This window comes from Bidens hawaiensis, unplaced genomic scaffold (genome assembly GCF_021521415.1).
Source record: "Bidens hawaiensis isolate Kalapana, Puna unplaced genomic scaffold, B.hawaiensis_p1.1 tig00016829_1, whole genome shotgun sequence".
Classification (NCBI taxonomy): Eukaryota; Viridiplantae; Streptophyta; class Magnoliopsida; order Asterales; family Asteraceae; genus Bidens; species Bidens hawaiensis.
In genome coordinates, this window is record NW_027492551.1 from 318,877 (window position 1) to 339,224 (window position 20,348).

The window sequence follows — 20,348 nt, forward strand, 5'->3', positions numbered from 1 at the left end:
AACCCACAAAAACTTGAATCACCTTCGATATATGCCCGAATGTAGAGATGTTCTTCAAGTTATTTTATTGTGTTTCGGGTTTATCGGGTTGAGTTTTTCGGGTTTTCAAAGATGAATATATAACTTGATAACCACCAAACCATTCTGGATTTGGGTTTAATGGCTTTTGGGTTTATTTATGGTTATGTCGGGTTGGTGTGATTTTGGTTTTGGTTAATTGAAGGATGTAAATGGGCTGCAATTTGTTGGGCTTTTATGGGTTTTGAAATGCTTAAACAAGTTGTCATTTTGGTGGGCTATGTTGGGCTTAAGTAAGGCCTATCAAACCACATCTCAAGGCTCAAATAGAGAGGTAAAAAAAACCGGTTTGGAAACCAGTTCACTGCAAACAGACCCGAACAAGTTTGACAAGAAAATCGGTTTCACCCAAACCGACCAACCCGCCGGATTTGGGATCAGTTCCCCTTCTGAACTACCAAATTGGTTTTATTTTTAAAACTGGACCGGTTTGAGAAAAAAACCGAGTTGGACCTGTTCGACCTTTTTTGCATGTAAACCAGTTTCTAAACCGTACCGGTTAGAGTCAAACCGGTTTTGACCATCGCTTGATCAAACCGGTTTTGTACACCTCTAGGCTCAAGCCAGGGAATTTCGGAAACACCCTTGGTCAAAATCGAGATGAACTAAAATGACGAAAATGGAGTTTATGAGGCTGAAACAAGTAGCCATTTTGAAGTTCAAAAGAAAAACAAAGTCCAATCCACTAAAATAAATATCATATATATCTTCAAGCTCCGGTCTTCAACTTGATATTGCCAACTTCATGTATGTGTCTACTAATAATAAAAATATCTTTATTAATTTTTTGGACTGTGTTCCAATTTTCTTCTTCAGTCATAGTTTAGTGCTTGAAGTAGAACTATCTCGAAGCTAGGTTTGAGTGCAGATTAAGCCCTCAACTATCCTATGAGTCAAAGAACTCCTGCACGGGTCCAACACCCTCGGGTTCTGGCAGGTCCGTCTCCGAGAATTTATATACCACGGCCGAGCCGAAATAAAAAGACTCGTAGGCTCTAACGAATAATGAAATATATAAGCTAATAACCTAAATTTTATCCAGCATTATGAATAAATTTTTTTTTTGGGCACGATAATTTTAACAGAGATCAAAATTCAATTATAATACATAAGAATTATTATTTTAAATATATAAAAAAATTGCCCCCTCACCCCGAAAAAAAAATTGTGCCTCGGCTGAGGGTGCGGGCGTGCGGCTCACGCACCTCAAGGCCGGCCATGGGTTCGGGTAATACAAATTTGATGTTTCTTGGGCCGGATCTCTTCGGATCAAGCATGGTTATTGGGTTCGGGTGAAAAAGGAGGGACCTACCCGTATGTATACATTGAATATTTTAGGAAATGACACTTCTACAAGCAACCCACACTGTCCCTTCCAATGTAAAACATAATTATTTTAGATAAAAGAACTTGTTTCTCTCGTGATCTATTGGTTTAGTGATACGGTGCTTGCCCTCCATAAATATACTAGCGGGTCCAAATCCTTGTAAGGTAAGGTGGTTTTGGTGTTTAAAGTTGTTTTTAAACAAATAACAATATTGTTTTAAGCACGATGAGTTTTAAGTAGAAATTATCGTAAATGTATTAAATTATCATAAATACATAATACATTTGTATATAGTGCTTAGTAGATATAATGAGAGTTAAAAGAGAATGAGATAAGCCATTATATGAATGAATATTGTATGTATAATAATATTTATAAATTCTTATTGTTTTATGCTTAAAATTAGTTATATATATCTAACGTCCCCCTAACTTGAATATGACTTTGAACATCTTGAATAGTATTGAAAATGAAGATAGAGACATGAATTATGAAATGGGACCATGGAGAACAACTTGTTTTGCAACTTGATGATTGCTTGTTTAACCATGGCCCATGCTATGCTCTTTTTGTTTCCACGAGGGAGTTAAACAAATAGATATCAATCGTAGTCATACGCATCGTAGGCTCTCTTATTATTTTTGGAAGCAAGGATGTTGATTAAACTCTTCATTATTAATTTCTCAAGTATTACATTCTCAATTATATGATAAATAATTTAATAATTTTTGAATTAGATCGCATTTCCAGAGCTCAATAGTATGCAATACATAATTTCTAAAGCCCAATATTGAGCGAAGTAAAATTCTCATTTTGTCCCTTTTGTAGAGAGAGAGAGAGAAACAAGAAATTTCTCCAAATAAATTTAACACCCTAAGTTCTCCTCCTAAACGTTCGCCACGAGTATATTCGAAAGCAAGACAAGTAGATTAAGCAGCCACTTAGGAGAAGACGTGTGGCACCAATCTACTTGTCCATACAATTTTGATATCAAAGTTTACCCGTCCCAATTAGATTCCTTACCAACATACTCGTTTATATGTTTTTGGCTACAACCCACTCGTTCCCTCCTATGCATTCTTCTCGTCTTCTTGTATGGAACCTGCATATGAATTGAGGAAATTGATAATATTGTAGTTTGTTACGGTGAAACTAAGGCCCTGTGCGGTCGCTCACTCCGTCAATGAGCCAGCCATGCCCTTCTTTATGTCTAGGGGGGTTTCATCCCTTCTTTTTATAACAGTTATTTGTTGTATATAGAAATATGATAGTTTGTATTAAATAGTAATACAGAAAATTATGTCGGGTAATACAGTTATATTAACGGGTAAACATGATAATGTTATCGGGTTATTGGGCCGAGTAATCAGGCATATTGTAAATCTCATACCCGTTCCGAACCTGTGGAAATTTTCAAAAGTAATCCCAAACCGAAAAAAGCGTTTGAAACCGAAAATACCGAAAAAATAAACTGAATTTTTAAATATGTTTAAATTTTTATATTTTATTTTAAATAATCAATAAGAATTTAATTAATATGTAACTCGAATATTTTTGACCAAATGTATAATTATAAACTACTTAACAATTAACAAAATTATTTCTACTTATTTTTCCCAGCTTTTTTATTGACCTAAAATTTTTAAGCTCAAATGAAGAAAACTGAAACCTAACCGAAACCAAAAAACCAAAATCAAACAATTTCATAAATTCAAAACTGAAGTTTTGATTTTTGGTTTGATTTTAGCTAAAACCGCATAGAATCGCACTACACACACCCCTACTCTTCGATGGTTATTACTCTATCCGTCCTATTAAAAGTTTTCATATTTCCTGATTTATTTGTCCAATTACAAATGTCCACTTTAAAAATTTATTTGTAAATTTTCAAGTTTACTCTTAAACACACACAACTAGTAATAATAACAATAATGATTGACCTAATTTCCAAGGACATTATTATTATTTAATAAGCAAAAGAGTACCTTAAACTTTGCGTTTTTCAACGTAACACTTTTAACGAGACGAAGATATTATTATTATTATTATTATTTCTACTTTTGATATCAAAGTAAACAAACCAGACGAGAAGGTGACTCGTAACAAAAAGTTAAATGGATAACAATAATAATCCAAGTGGCCAATAAAACGACAAACTCATTCACCATGTACTGATCCTTCCTACCTTCATCCCAGAACCTTCAAACCCTAACTCACTACCTGTATAAATCACCACTCAATTTCCACTTCAATCTTCAAATTCAACACTCAATTCATCATCATCAATGGCTTCTGTTAACGAATCATCAACTCTAGACCTCATCCGTCAACACTTACTCATCGACGACCAATCCTTCCTTCAAACCTATCCTCTTAGCAATTCATCTTCATCATTAGTTTCTCTCAACAGAACTCTTTCCGGCGAGTCCGTACAGAGCAATCGGACGAGCTTAACCGACCGAAAACCATCGATTAATATCTCAATTCCGCCGAAATCGGCTCCGGCGACGGTGAAGTTGACGGCGGAGGTTGAACAGAGGCATTATAGAGGAGTACGGCAACGGCCGTGGGGAAAGTTCGCGGCGGAGATACGAGATCCGAATAAGAAAGGAACTAGGGTTTGGTTAGGTACGTTTGACACGGCGGTGCAGGCGGCACGTGCGTACGACCGTGCGGCGTTTAAGCTTCGTGGTAATAAGGCGATATTGAACTTTCCGTTGGAGATTGGGAGTACCACGGCGGCGGAGGTGACGGTGGAGGTGAAGAGTGGTGGTGGTCGGAAAAGAGGTGCCGGAGAGATTGAACCGGTTAATGATAATAATAATGATAATGATAATAATAAAAACCGAAAGGAAATGAAAGTTGAACCGGAAACGGAGGGGTTTGATGTGGTTAAGACGGAAAGTGGTGTGGTGCCGTTAACGCCGTCAAGTTGGACGGCGGTTTGGGATATTGGTGGTGACAGTAACGGGAAAGGGATATTCGAAGTGCCGCCGTTATCACCATATATCCTGATATAAAGTTTTCGTCTAATTGTGTTGACGAAAACAAAATACCAAAAGAAAGTCGTCGTTCTAATTAAAAAATTAGGTTAACGAGTTTCTAGATTTGGAATGTCACGTGCTGGACACGTGTATATATTTTAGTATAGAACTATAGATAATTAGAAATAGCAAGTAGGAAATGTGTTGCTAATATTCATTTTATTTGTTGATTTTATTTATATGGTTTTGATGGTTACTTCATTAGTTTGATTAGTGTTTAGTATATTTTGATGTAAAATTTTATATATGATGAAGGGTAGTACTCTATGGTTATGATAAATTTGTTAATGGCTTTCAAGCTTTTCAAAATATGAGATGGTAAGTGTATTTGCGACACCTAAAAGTACATGAATGTACATGTTTTTTTAAGTTTCTAACGAGTATTTCTATTTGCTCGTTGTGACGAAATGTGTTAAATGCATTGCATGTTTTAACATGTTCGTCTATGAGAATTGTTAAATATTTTTCAATCGAATACGATAAAAGGTTTGGGCCTTAAGTGATAACATTTTTTTATGGAAAATTGGATTTTAATAATTCCAACTTAATGCAGTTGGCTGATAATAATCCTAACTTTGAAAGTAGTTGTCACTGGTCCCAACTTTCACACTATTTATTTTCATTAGACATCCGTTAAAAAAAAGTTAACGACATTATGTTTTTTCCAAATTTCAAACTGATATTTTAGGGCTTTTGATCGGAATGATAATACGAGTCGATTGATGTAAAACTTACTTCCAAACGGTGGTCCAAACGACTAAAGGAAGCTTCAATTTCGATGTTTAAACTTTTAATTAACAAAGGTTTATTGGATTTTAACAATCCAAACTTTGGCCTATTGGCCGATATTAATCCCAACTTAAGAAATTCCCTAGAATAATCCCAGCTTTCACTCTGTTGGCCTCCACTGAGCCTCTTCTTAACAGGAACTAACCCAGTTAGTTTTAGGGCAAAATATGTCATTTCTACAAATTGAAGGGGATAAACGAAAAAATATAAATTAACTTAAAAACTCAACGAAATGGGCGCCACCACCACCGCGGTCGCCGCCACCGATGTGACATTCGTCAATTTCGGGTCACTTTTGTTATGTAAACCCGACCCGTTTGTAACCCGAACATTTCAAATATATAAAATATTGGATCTTGTCATTTAAAATGTATAAAATATATAAAATATTGTTTTTTTTTATATTATGCATTGTTTGACCATTTAAACATACCCATTTTTATGCAAACCATAAAAGAATCTTTATACCCAACCCTTCACTCCTTCCCTACATATACACACTCATATTCTTCATTTTACTCTTGCTACATCTCCAAAAACTCTCTCAAAACTCCATAGATTCAAGGTTGTTATTTCTTATGTATTCTTGAAGTTTTGACCTCTCAAGTCAAACTAACTATAGTCTTTCATTCTAACTTGTTCATCTAACATTACTAACTCTTGAATATGGTGGTACAACATATATATAATACACACCCCTTGTTTCCTTTATTTGTTACTTCATCGACTTTGGTTGGTTAAGTTTCGAATGTCATAAGGCAAGGCTTCATGGAGGACTTCGTGTTCTTGATATATATTTACACACACATAACTTATTATACATATCACTTATGACTAACTTCTAACCCTTTAGTTTGTACATCTTATTTACAAGTTCCATGGTGTGGGTTTGTATAAGACTAACCTCGGTTTAACCGAAACTAGTCCAAACCGGAAACCGAACTTTTGTTTACTAGTTTTGTTAAAATAGTTGTTTAAACATGTTTATTGCTAGATTTGAGTTTCAAAAATCATTTTTACAAGTTCTTTGATATTAAGCATATGGAATCCATCTATGAACTCGTTGGGAGATGGAAACCGAACTAAACGAAACTTTTGCTTAAAAGACCTGTAGTTAACTTTTTTTTTTGTAAAATTTAAGTTTTCTTCATTTATAAACCAATATACAAGTTCTATGATATTTGGGCATGTAGAAACCATCTATGAACTATTTGTGAGATGGAGACCGAACCAAACCGAACTATACCGACTTTTACTCGCTTAAGACACACAAGTGTGTTTTTAGCTATCAAGACTTGTATATTTCTTTAAAAAAATAGTTTACAAACTGATTTTAATTATTTTCTTAAGTACTTGGAATAGTTGGATCCAACTTGATCTCATAACATAGTTTGGACCGACAAAACTGAACACTCGCTTAACGTGCGTTGTTAGTTCTAAACAATAGATCTACATACTTGGTTAAGTGTTAGTATGTCTTAATGAGTTATCTCATAAAAATTAATATTTTGGAAAGTTGACTTTAGGTTCGACCATTTGTCAAGACCTGAACCGACAACCCGAACACTCGTTAAAAACCCGTTTTAGTATCTTTAGCCTAATGGAACTTGCATTTTAGCATTTTCCCCACCTTATTACTTAACATTGGTTAAGTAAATATTAAGGGTAGATACTTTAACCCGGTTTTGAGCAAATTTACATTTTTTTAAAAGGGTTATTATTATAAATTCTTAAATAGTTACATTTTAAACCTTGAACTTTAATTGATTAGTTTTTGCAACAATTATTTTATTTAAAGATCTTCAAGACAACCTTTCTAAATCCAAGACTTTCTTTTATTTAGGCTTCATACGTTAAACTCGTCGTTCCGGCAAATCTCCAAATAATCAATCTTTCAAGTTTATTACTTGAACGTGAGTAACTTCATACCCCGTTTTCTATCTTTTATTTTTGGGGTGACATTTCAACTTATCTAAACTAAATGTTTTATACTTGGGTCTTAAACCACAAACGTTGTTGTATACCTTACTTGAATAATTGCTCGATTTGGTGTTCTATGCTTATTTGACTATGTGTTTATCGCTTTTGGATGGTGGAACTTTAAATCCTAGACCATTTGGCAACCCCTCATGGCAAGGTGTCGTTAACGTAATGCAATTAACGATAACTATAAAATCCTAAACTATTTGGCAACCCCTTATAGTTGGGTGTCGCTAACTTGTTAGCGATAACTATTTATCCAAGTTTATAGTTATTATTTATGGTTTTGTATACTAGTTTTGTGGCTTTTCATACTATATATCTATTGTTCAAACTTATGAATTGCTCACTAACCTTTGTGTTGATAAACTTTATTTTATGAAATGTTACAGGTTTGCATCTAGGTTGATTATGGAGTTCGGTGAAGAAAACGTCACAAATACCGTTAGGATATTAGCAAAAAATGAACAATATTTGATTTGCTATATTTTGTTGTATTTGAGTTATAAATATTTGGTTACGTGACATTTTCGATGTTGTGAAATGAAATGAGTTTGTTAAATATTGTCGCTTTAAATAGTGTCATGCGCTTATGAGCAATCGTTGCACCCCGGCATGTTCCGCCGCCTTTGGTCGGGGTGTGACAACCGACACCACAACCCTCAACACTGCCACCACCACCACCACAACCGCCGTCGTCGACACCGTCACCACAACCATTACGGCCTCCGCCACCGGTGGTGGGGGTGGAGGCAATGGCGGAGGTCGCGGTGGTAATGGCGGTGTCGACGGCGGCGGTCGTAGTGGTGGCGGTGTCGAGGGTCGTGGTGTCGGTGGCGGCGACCGCGGTGGTGGTGGAGCCCGTGTCGTTGAGTTATTAAGTTAATTTACATTTTTTGTTTGTCCCCCTTAATTTGTAGAAATGACATATTTTGCCCTAAAACTAACTGGGTTAGTTCCTGTTAAGAAAAGGCTTAGTAGAGGCCAATAGAGTGAAAGTTGAGATTAATCTAGGGAATTTCTTAAGTTGGGATTAATATCGGCCAATAGACCAAAGTTTGTATTATTAAAATCCAATAAACCATTAACAAAAATCAAGCTGTTTGAAGCGTCGTTTCGAGTTAAGTTTTACATCAATCGACTCATATTCTCATTCCGATCAAAAGCCCTAAAATATCAGTTTGAAATTTGGAAAAAAACATAACGTCGTTAAGTTTTTTTTAACAGAGGTCCAATGAAAATAAATAGTGTGAACGTTGGGTCCAGTGACAGCTACTTTCAAAGTTGGGATTATTATCAGCAAACTGCATTAAGTTGGGATTACTAAAATCCAATTTCCCTTTTTTTATTGGATTTAAAATGTTCAATTTTTAAATAAGCTTATAGAGTTGTAATTTTTTTTTATAATAAAAATGGGCTTAAATGAATTGGGTAATTGAGTTTTAAGATTAAAAATAAACATTTTTCCTTTTTAAAAAACCGGGGCGATTAGGAGTAGAGGTGTATAAAAAACTTGAACCCGAAACCAGACCCGAAAAAAACCTGGAACCGGTTTTTTTTATATATCCGGGTTTTTAATACCCGAACTCGTACCGAACCCTAACCGTAGGGTACGGATAGCGTATTCATTTTAATACCAAAACCTGTACCTGAACCGGACCCGATTTGTACCCGGTAATACCCGAAAACCGGAACTCACTTCATGCCCGGAACCGGGTTTTTCCAATACCCGATCTATACTTGCCAATACCCAGTCATACCCGAACCCAGTTTCATTCCCGGAACTGGGTATGAACCCACCCCCCCCCCCTCCCCCTCTTTCAAAGTTCAAAACCGACAGTGTGTTAAAAAGCTGCTGCGCGCTGCAACACAAACGTGACGATAATTTGGTATGTATCAATTCGGTTCATTATAGCAAATGGTTAAAATCTTGAAGTTTTTTAGAATTGTGGCAAAAACTGAAACTTTAAAAGTTTTATCGTAAACGTTTAACATTTTTGTGGTCAAATTGTATGACATAAAGGTTGAGGGGGCAACACCTATATGTGTTACGTTTTGTTGACAAAATTGTAAAGAAATCTTAAGTTTGAGAAGACAACATGCAAAGTCTTTGAAACTTTGGTTGTCAAAATTCAATGAACACAATTTATTAATATATACAATTTTATACAATTTTTATAGTTGTGCTATGTGAGTGTTCCTTGCCAGAATCCAATGAACTGATCAGCTTATTAATAAATACAATTTCTTTTAACGACCGTGAGCTATATTATTGTAAATTAGACAAGGCTTCTAGCCAGAAGCAACAGACCAACAAAAATTTGTTTAGTGATTTATTCGAGTCGTGAATTCTTTGAGTTATGAAAATTAAAGCAACATAGTGTGACCATTCTATGGACGATAACTTTGCACCGTTAACCCTTAAGAAGCCGTATGACTTGGTTTCTTCAATTAAGTTGACTCGAGTTAATACAAACCAAGTGACGAGCTCTGCTCGTAATGTTACTAACTCGAGTTCAAGTTATTGTTAACACATGCGTAATTATATTATTTAATTTTTGCTTAGCGAGCCGACACTAAGCGACAGCCGGAGCAGCAGCCGGAGTAGTTGTAAAGGACCACATGGGTTGTATTTATATCAAATTCAGTTAACACACGAATGGACAAAGATGATAATGACATGGGGTCATTTCATAATAATATTGTATAACAAAGATTAAGCATTACACTATATATAACTTTATTTAAATATTTATGCATGTCGCTACCAAGTATGCATGGATTGTGAAACACCTTAAATCATTTTTTATTGATTGGTAAATTATTATGCTCAGAAAAGCATGTCGGCTCGTACCCTGATCACTAAAATAAAAATTTTGTTCTTTGTAGGTGGGATGTATTTTCTTCTTTGTTGCGGTTTCTACTGTAAAAAGTCAAGCCGGGTTCAATAATTTTGAAGGCGTAAATCGATATGAGATTTTGTGGCCTTTTCATGACAATTTTATTAATAAAAACAAAAGAAAAGTGCTTATAACTAGTCTTGAACTCTTGACATGCAGTTTAGCAACACACAGGTTTACTACTAGATAAATACATATTTTTTGTTTTACTCAACCCATTTAAATTTATTCTATATATAATGTTTGTTTTTTTACTTAATATGGAGGCCTTAATCAAGTGTGGGTCTAAAGCCCTTGTTGGGTTTCGCTGACCCATGGGCCGGCCCTGGAAATAGTCATCATGTTTCTTGTCCCACCTTTTCCATCAACCGGAAGTGAAGGTGGGTCGAGAAGCGGAATGACTCTTTCGAATTAAAGGGGCAACACAGAAGAAAGTGTACCAGGCGGGATGGAGAAGTAGGATGAAGAAACAAAATCTCATATTTAGAATATGTGTCTAGGTGATGTTTTAGTCACATGTTTTAAAATCGTTTCAGTTGTTGCATTGAGGACATGCTTTAAAATCGTTTCACCAAAACTTACACTCAAAACTTTCCCTATGTGTCTACAATGGTCTCCTCACCGACGCCCTCTTCACAAAGAAGGGGGCGATGTTTCACACCCTCATATACCCACACCATAACACATAGTCTTATTACCGATACCTAAATTACCCGAGTGAACTAACTAGAAAAACAAGTTGTCATTAATATTCAAAGTAACAGCCCCCACCTTTATCCACTTGGTGTGTACCACAAAACATGTGTTGTCGACCAAAGTCAGCAACTTGGAAAAAGATACATAGAACAAAAGTTCAAAACCATGACTTGGATTGGTTTTGAGAGTTTGGCCCACCCGATTATTCACAACCCTAAATTAATATACTACTTGTGCAAACTAGTCTTATCCGCTCTTAGTGTAAAAGTGTAAATATGTCGAGCCGCTAGTTATTCGAGAACGGCTTATTTAACAGTCGAACCATGTCCAACTTAAACAAGCTTTAGCCCGAGTTCCATAAACTATCCTTGACTAGGTTCGTTAATTTAAAACGTCTTTTTTTTATGTATGATTATTATTATTATTATGATTATGATTATGATTATGATTATGACCAGATATATGTTGCACTTTCGAGGGATTGAACTCTTGACCTCCCTTTTACATGCTCAACTATTTTTTTTTAATATAACAAATTTATAGTTACATAATAAATTTTATTATATATTAATAAAATAATTAAATACTACAAATTATGTGATGTATATAGAGTAAAGTTATAAATATGTAACTAAAAAATTAATAATTAATACATAATAATGTATAACACCCTAGGCGAATTCCAAATCGGTCGTGGATATGAGAGATTCTTTATTCATAAGTGAATGTCTCACTTCTTAAATTACCGACACGTTTTGGCTTAATGCTAGTGGACGAGGAGAGTTCCACAGTTAAACACTTAAACGTGCTCAGGTGGGAGTAGTAGCAGATGGATGACCCTCTGGGAAGTCTCACCTAGGCAACCAAAAAAAAATCAGTGAGCTCTTCGTGGGCAAAACGGACAATATTGGTGGTGCAAGGGGATAAATGTTACAATAACAAACCAAGTTCAAACTTAAAAACTACTCATGAGTTAAACTTGAGCTTTAGGCATTGAGCTCGAAACAAATCGATTAGCGCTCTCATTGGATATGACCTAGCGGGCTCTGGGCCTTAAAGCACCTATTTGCAAAGGATACCCATACTAATGAACCATCCTCATATATTCTTCATTGCGTTGAAAAAAATAGAACCTTTTGCTATTTTTATCTTTCATAGCTATGAATGATGGGTTTTGTATTTACGAACTCGCTAAATTGGTCCTAGAATGCAATTGCTGGACACCTATATATACGAATATTATGGCATCGCATCCAAAATCCTAACCGTGATAATCTACAAGAACTTAAACTACTTCGTATTCTCATACTTAATTTATGTTAAGATAAATTAAATAACTAATTTAAACATAGGCGTTCAAAAACAAGTATAATCATAGGCAAAATATATAAAAAATACTTAAATTTGTATATTGTTTCGTGTTATATAACTATTTAGGCGATGGGATAATGGGATATGTTAAGATACCTATTGTGATAACATGATATGCCACACAACAATGAATGCTTAAATGATACAAAATATTAACTGTATAAAGATTAACTATAATTTTTTAAGTTATAATTTCAATTTTCAAAATTTCGATAAATAAGTTACATTTGCATTTTGCAGGCTTGTATTTGTATGTAACCTAACAAGCAACAAGCCGACAAGCACTATGCCACTATTTATTTGTTTAAAGGCCCAATAATATATATGGGCAAAATTGGGCTAACTAAAATATAACCCACAAATATTTTAGCCTGTTCTACAAGTTCTTCATCAAGAATTCAAGATATGACAAAAGAACAAATATAGGCCATTCTTTGATAACCCCTCAGTCTCTTCGTTGGGCTTTACTTTTATGTCATATAAATGCCGTATTGAGTTTAGTCGAGTCGAGTTTGAGTTCGTATAAGCTCGAGCTTGGCTCTTTCAAGCTTATTTTAATGCTCGGGTTTATGACTCGTGTAGTTTTTCAAACTTGAGTTTAGTCTGAACTTGACTCGCTTGTATTATTTCATTATTTTAAATTTATATATAATTAGAACCATTTTCTTATATTTATAATTTTATATATAAATATAATATACATGTGAATCATGAGAAGGGAAGATAGAATTATCATATTATACACGTATGCTTTATATATTTATAACTATTTTCAAACTCGCGCTCAGCTCTAGCTCAAGCCCTGGGAGCATTACGGCACTAAACTCATCTAAGTATCTCTAATCATAAGCATATTAATGTACTTATATAATTATATCAAATGTAATATGAGTTACTCCGTCATTATAGAAAAAAAGTTAGTCGCGAAGCAAGCATAGTCACGGGTCATGTCTGTTAACCGATTTAATTAGACATGTCGACCCGCTACCATGTTTGTAGCCCATTCAACCCATTGTTTCCAGCCAAATTTAGCATGTTTACAACTTGATAATTTTCTCTCAACCTATTTGACTCGTTTGAATAGATAAGTACGTAAACGTGTCGTTTTATGAATACACAATTTTAAGTGTGTGCGGTTTAAAGTTATATTTCACTTAACGGTGCAGACCAAAATAGATCGGGCCAAAACGAGCTGATTTATTTTAATAACATAAATACCCGTCTAAAGATAAGTTATAAACTTATCATTTGAACATATTCAATATAATATAAGTTGTAATTAAAAAAATAAAGGAGACTTCTAGTCCAATAAGCATACGCGTGCAAATATTTTAATAACATACATACGCGTCTAAATAAATAATTACTTGCTAAACAAGCAATTAATCTCCTAATTATATAAACTTAACTATTCATTTTTTGTTTCATCATTAGTTTAAAAATTTTGTTTCATTCAAATGGATTTATTCAAAACATTTATATTACTATGCATAATAATCCCACTAGCTTTCGGCGAAAGTCCATTGATGATCGAGCTTCCTGAAAACTTGGAACAACGAACCGATGGTTCGATAGATGAAGTTCGGCTAAGGTGTTCGAGTTGGAGAGTTGCGGTTGAGGCTAACAAGTTAAGTCCATGGAAAACGGTTCCAACGGAATGTGTTGATTATGTTAAGGAGTATATGTCGGGTCAAGATTATGTAATTGATCTTGAAATCGTGTCGAATGAAGCGGAGGAGTTTGCGAAGAGTGTTGAGTTGAAAGGTGATGGAATGGATGCTTGGGTATTTGATGTTGATGAAACTTTGCTTTCGAATTTGGATTATTACTCTCAACATGGCTACGGGTATGATTTCTGTTTTAATTAACTCGTTTAATAAATAGGTCATGCCCGGGTTAACATGTTTGCAACTAGGGGTGCAAACGAGCCGAGCTCGTGAGTAGATTTTCAAGCTCGAGCTTAGCTCTAGCTCGGCTCGTTTACTATTTATTAATTATTTTTTATATAATTATAATCATTTTTATATATTTATTTCTATTATAATTTAATGTATAAAATAATATATGTTATTTAGTTATTTTGATTTTTTTCGGTAACATTATATATATTAATTAGTAATTATTAAATATATATATAATAAAATTATAGAAATGACAGACTCAATTAGGCTCACGAGCTAGTTCGAGCTCAATAAGTGAAGCTCGGGCTCGTTTATTAAACGAGTAACTTTTAGGCTCGGGCTCGATTAAGCTCCCGATCGAGTTTATTAACGAGCCGATCTCGAGTAGTTCGCAAGCGCTTGGCTCGTTTGCACCCCTAATTAACATGTTTACAATTTGATTATAATCTACCACCCCTTTTGACTCGTTTGGATATATAGGTGAATGTGCTATGTTCGGTTACATAATTTTAAGTGTGTACAGTTTAGATTTATATTTTATTTTTATTTTTTCATGAATGGATATATAGGCTGTGTTTGAGTTATATTCTTTCTTTCTTTAATGTACTATTTCAGGTCTGAAATTTTTGATCATATTCAATTTGACAATTGGGTCCTTGAAGGAATGGCACAAGCAATAAAACCTAGCCTGGAGCTTTACAAAGAGGTTAAGAAGTTAGGGTTTAAGATGTTTTTGCTAACCGGTCGAGCCGAGAACAAGAGGACTATCACTATAAACAATTTGACAAAAGAGGGATTTGAGAGTTGGGACCGACTCATTTTGAGGTAAGCGTTAAAAACAATACTTTTATTATTTTTTTCGTTATTGGAGCTAATAAACAAATTTCTTATAGGGGAGACGAAGATGATGGAAAAACCGCATTAGTGTTTAAATCAGACAAAAGAAAAGAGATTGTAGAAGAGGGATTTCGGATTATCGGAAACTCGGGTGATCAGTGGAGTGATTTAATAGGCTCATATGTATCTATGAGATCATTCAAGCTTTCAAATCCTATGTATTTTATAGGTTGAGTGTTGGATTGGTTTTAACAATTACAATTGTATGTTTTAGGGTTAATTGTGTGATTATTATATGAGTGTCAAGGTTGAGATCTCGTTTTAAAGTGTACAATTGATGTGAATGAGTAAATCACATGTTTGCCACTCAACTCATTTCTGTTTTATAAATAATACAATACATTTGTGTTAGTAGATTTTTCAACTTTGTATGTTTGAGTTTGAGTTGTAAACAATGAGCTTTAGTTCAATCAATATTGGAGCGGAAGTGAAGATTTGGATTGGAGATCATAGGGTCTAAAGTTCAAATATGATCTCAACCTGATATTAGCGATCTGGGCCTTAAGGCAATAGGTTTTCCCTGGAACAGGAGATGGTGGACTTAGGCTATCCAGTGTTGTCTGCGATCACGAGCGCATAAGCTGACATTTTGCCATTTTACCCAAATAACCTGGCTTTTTTTAGTTATTCGTTAATAAATAATAAAAAGTAGTAACGTGTATTAACTTAAAACAAGAAAATAAGAGTTTTTTTTTTTCTAATATACTATACTAAAATGAAAAGGTTACCACTGTAAAAGTATGAAAGATAAAAATCCAATAAAAAGAAGTAAAAAACTTTAAAGTTGGCTTCTATTTCATTAAATTAGTGAAATAATTAGTTTTATGATTTCAATTGTGCCATGTTTACGTTGTTGAAATGTGTAAGCTGAACCTGGCTCATATTATTATTCATGTCAAATATTTTAACTGTAATTCACACACATAAATTCGGGTTGACCGGAAGACAACCAACTTAGGGTTAATGGAGCAAATGAGTAATATGAATGCTTATATATTATATTTATTTATGTTTTTCATTTGTCTGAAGATACACTTGTAGTTTCCGACTCTAAGCTTAATTTCCGACTTACCATTTACCATAAATATTTCGTCAAAGCCGGAAGTAATAATAATTTGTCACAGCTTTTGTGTATTTCCCGTCTTGCAATTGATGGTGTAATTTACCTTGCATGAAAATATGATTAACAAACATGGCAGTTATGATTAGATGGATACTAATGAGTAACATTATTTTGGCATGTGATATCCTTATTGACTTTAAGCTTCTTTTAACTTTTAATCATACAAAGTTACCAACCGGTCAAATATAATACTAATGATTAACAAAGTGTTTCATTTGTTTATTTATGGTCGCGTGCTTTAGAGTTCTGGAAACGTTCCTCGTCTCTAAGAGGTTCCATAGACAAGTCGCCCATATCGTTTTGGACAAAGGGTGTTCGAGATAGGGAGAGACCTTGGAGTGTGATTTTTTATAAACGTAAAAGTCAGTTTTATGGTTGTCTTACATGTCTACTTACGAGAACAGTTTCAACAATACTTATCATTTTATGATTTTTATTTTTTCTTTTATACATGTTTACGAGTAAAGATGTAGGACATCTATCGAATAATATGATAATACAAATGTTTCGCACAATTGCACTGAATCACATATAAAAGCCTCCTAGTTTTTGTATATATGTTGTATGTAATCGCAGTTGTATGTAATCGCATGAAATTTTGTTCTTGATCCACTACCGTTAAGGTTACAAATGTATGATTTTTCAATAACTTGTTTTTTTCTCTATATTTCTTTAACTTAAACTCTTTTGGCTTAATGTGACCTAATCTTCAGATGAACACTAGAACAGTCAAATAGTTAATATAATCACATCTATTTCTTATACTAATATCCAAGGATTTTATATAAAAAAATTTGATATCATTTTATACTTTTCATGGTAACATCGAATATTTTTGAAATTTTGTGCATTAATCTTCTATTATTGTTTTTTCTTTATCATACCTAGGGAAACAACATAATGATGGTATGGGTCCAATTGCATTGGTTGTGAGGTCTCTTTATTATCCAACAACCCCATAAATCTATATATTAATTGTAACCTTGCAACAACCTATATTAGACCAAATAATTTTTCCTTAAAAATAAAGTACAAATTTATGTCTATGAATACATCTCTCTTTTTTAAGATAAAATACATCTAACACTTGGTTAAAGATGTCAAGCTCTTACACAAATTGGAACACATGCTAAAATATTTATGATTTGAGTTTTTGAATATAACTCGTTAATGAAAACATGTGTTGCGTTTGTGTTGACATGTATAACCCTCTTGGTTTAGTAGCTAGTGTTCCTGTTGACACATTTAACTTATTTAATTAAAATGTCAAATTGTCAACACACTATGACCCTTTAACTCTTGTTTAAAACACTTACAACTTGATTACAACTTATTTATAAATCACCAGCTCGTTTAAATTGTTAATATAATACAAACTAAACGATTTGTGTTCCAAGTACACTATTTTAAATCTACCCACTTTAAGGTTGAGTTTTAACATGAATAAATGTATACATACAATTCAACATGATAACCCAATACGATTATACCTAGACAATCTTAAACTTGGCCGTTCAAAAAAAAAAAAATAAAACAAAAAAACAACTATGAGCCTTAGAGAGAGTGGGCCCTGTCACATGGGCCGGCCCTGTCTATAACCACAAGCAAATAAAAGACATAAGTGATAAAAATCATAACCAAACCATTACTTCTATTTCACCTTGGTTACTTTTATTGTTTTCATATATGTATCAATTATTATGTTTTTCTCTTTTCAAACACCAACCACATTGGCTACTAATTCTATCAATCTCTTAAACACCTTCTGTTATCATCAAAAATATTTTACTTAACACACATGGAGGATACACACAAGATCATGCTAATGGTTGCATTAACATCAACTTCTTTAGCATTATTATTATTAATCACTACCACCTTGATATGTATATGCAAAAGAAACCATTCAAGAAATAAATCATGGGATAACAAAGAATCAAGTTTTGAAGTTGAAGAAACGATGATAACGGAGGAAATGATCAAGTTTGAAGGCGGTGAAGATCTCACTTGTTTTAATGTGTTGGATGCTCCTGGTGAAGTTATTGGTAAATCAAGTTTTGGGACTTTGTATAAGGCTAATTTGGTGACAAGTAACACAATTGTTGTGTTAAGATTCTTGAGACCAGCTTGTACTAGGAGAGTACAAGATGTTATGCACGCGGTACGTGTTCTCGGGTCGGTTAGGCATCCTAATTTGGTTCCTCTTTGTGGGACCTATGTTGGTCCGAGAGGTGAAAAGCTTATGGTTCATCCTTTCTATAGGAGAGGGAATCTTGCAGAGTTCATTAGAGGTGATTCGCTTTTTTCTTTCGGTTTTCAGGTTGACGGGTTGTACTTGTTAACCTGAATATGACCCATATATTATTCATGTCAAATATATTAACCATAATCAAATCAAATTTATCTAAATGAGTTAAATAGGTTGACGGGTTGTAAACGGGTTAATTGAGTTATAAATAAGCTGTTGTAAGTGAGTTAAATGTGTATTAATAAAAAAAAGTGTAAATTGCACCTTTTGTCTTTTAGGTATGTACCAACTTGTAGGTTATGATTTTTAAACAAATGTAATTACAAAAGTTATTTATTTGAAAAAGTTGTAAATTTTGTTAACTTTTACAAATATTGTCTTTACACCTAATGACCTAAAGAAAAAAAGTGTGTTTTTCACAATACTTTACTATCTATTTTTCTTTCTTTTTTAACTTTATATATTATTATTTAACCGAGTCAAACAGATTACAAGTTGTAAAAATATTATCAATGGGTCACAAATGAGTTAGGATTGCAAATGAGTTAAACTAGTTATCAGGTTGACAGGTTGACCTTATAAGTATTTTTTTTACCTTTTTATTTAAATTTTAAAATGGGTGATTGTCGACTCGTTCTATCTAAATGATTTGAACATACCAATCGGAACACGACATTTTTATTAAACGAGTTAGAAATAACTCAAAACCTTAATATGTTCCGTCGTGCTAGAAATGGTACATAAACCTCTAGCAATGTAATACTTAATAATTACTTTGTTTTGCATGTAACATAATAAAGGTAATTACTTTGAATTGGGCAGATGGAAATGGTGAGGCTCAGAAATGGAGTGTGATTTACAGAATATCAAGTGGCATTGCTAGAGGATTAAACCATCTCCATACAAGCCTTCAAAAGCCAATCATCCATGGCAATCTAAAATCGAAAAACATACTTTTAGGCCGAAATCATACACCATTGGTATCTGATTTCGGCCTACATATGCTCTTAAATCCATCCACAATTCAAGAAATGATCGAAGATGCTGCGGTTGAAGGTTACAAGCCACCCGAGTTGATTAAAATAAATGATACGAGTGTTGAAACCGATATCTTCAACTTTGGAGTGATCTTACTTGAATTACTTACGGGTAAAGAACCGAATGAGAAACCAAACCGTAATCAAGATTTTAACTCCAACTCAATGTTGGATCATCGTATATTCGGTCCAGTTGACAAAGACGACATTTTGAAATTGTATCGTCTTGCAATGGCTTGTTGTTCGCCATTGCCTTCTTTTAGGCCCGACATAAAGTACATTTGCAAGAAGCTACAAGAAATCGAATCATGATGACCAATAACTTGATCATGGTTGTTTTAAATGTTAAGAGGATTCTTCCGAAAAAAATTGTAGCTAATGCCTTAAACTAGTATGTTTTTGAGATGATGGTTAGGATCGTTTATTACGATTTAAGTTATAAAACTTATATTATTTTTAGCTGGTATATAAAATAATATTTGTAACATACACCAAGAAAACATTATCAGAACCGGATTGGTCGTATTGGGGGCCGGCTAGATAACCAGTCCGATTGAGCTCATTTGAACCGTTGCCATTTGAGCCAGTCAGGCTGGTTGAACCGACAAATTGAGTTACAGCACAGAATCAAAACAGTAAACTATGGGTATCAAGTAATCAAAAACAGAACAAACTGAACTATCATTAGCTATCAACTATGAACAACAATACAAGTTACAGCTTAACAATGAACTTACAAAAGTAACAAACAGCTTACAAAACAATAAAACCAAATGCCAATAAATTTCCATTACTAATTGAAAAAAAATTAGAAAAAGAAAAAGAAAAAACTCACTGTCGAGCATCGAGCAGTCAATAATCTTAAATGCAAGTCTTCCACATGAGGGACTTTCTCAAACTTCAATCAGCACACATTTACTTGCAGACAGCAAAAGTCATGAATCGCGTAGTCTATGG

General features: G+C 33.9%; 3 protein-coding genes across 3 annotated transcripts; all 3 read left to right on the top strand.

The window, feature by feature from the left end:
• Positions 1-3,601: 3,601 nt before the first annotated feature.
• LOC143552234 (ethylene-responsive transcription factor 5-like) lies at positions 3,602-4,477 on the top strand. Its single transcript, XM_077042510.1, has one exon. The coding sequence runs from the start codon at positions 3,691-3,693 to the stop codon at positions 4,423-4,425; it is 735 nt and encodes a 244-aa protein (XP_076898625.1). The 5' UTR covers positions 3,602-3,690; the 3' UTR covers positions 4,426-4,477.
• Positions 4,478-13,642: 9,165 nt separating this feature from the next.
• On the top strand, positions 13,643-15,218 carry LOC143552210 (acid phosphatase 1-like). The gene is made up of 3 exons (XM_077042485.1): positions 13,643-14,031; positions 14,702-14,911; positions 14,980-15,218. The coding sequence occupies exons 1-3, from the start codon at positions 13,643-13,645 to the stop codon at positions 15,155-15,157; spliced, it is 777 nt and encodes a 258-aa protein (XP_076898600.1). The 3' UTR covers positions 15,158-15,218.
• Positions 15,219-17,904: 2,686 nt separating this feature from the next.
• LOC143552255 (putative kinase-like protein TMKL1) lies at positions 17,905-19,729 on the top strand. Its single transcript, XM_077042525.1, has 2 exons — positions 17,905-18,397; positions 19,177-19,729. The coding sequence occupies exons 1-2, from the start codon at positions 17,905-17,907 to the stop codon at positions 19,701-19,703; spliced, it is 1,020 nt and encodes a 339-aa protein (XP_076898640.1). The 3' UTR covers positions 19,704-19,729.
• The last annotated feature ends 619 nt before the right edge of the window (positions 19,730-20,348 follow it).

What these genes read in the sequence shown, in the direction of transcription:
- LOC143552210 (XM_077042485.1), top strand. Translation starts at nt 13,643, where the DNA reads ATGGATTTATTCAAAACATTTATATTACTATGCATAATAATCCCACTA. An exon ending in TACTCTCAACATGGCTACGG is followed by an intron (nt 14,032 to 14,701) that starts GTATGATTTCTG and finishes GTACTATTTCAG; the next exon opens with GTCTGAAATTTTTGATCATA. An exon ending in TGGGACCGACTCATTTTGAG is followed by an intron (nt 14,912 to 14,979) that starts GTAAGCGTTAAA and finishes AATTTCTTATAG; the next exon opens with GGGAGACGAAGATGATGGAA.
- LOC143552234 (XM_077042510.1), top strand. Translation starts at nt 3,691, where the DNA reads ATGGCTTCTGTTAACGAATCATCAACTCTAGACCTCATCCGTCAACAC.
- LOC143552255 (XM_077042525.1), top strand. Translation starts at nt 17,905, where the DNA reads ATGGAGGATACACACAAGATCATGCTAATGGTTGCATTAACATCAACT. An exon ending in TCTTGCAGAGTTCATTAGAG is followed by an intron (nt 18,398 to 19,176) that starts GTGATTCGCTTT and finishes TGAATTGGGCAG; the next exon opens with ATGGAAATGGTGAGGCTCAG.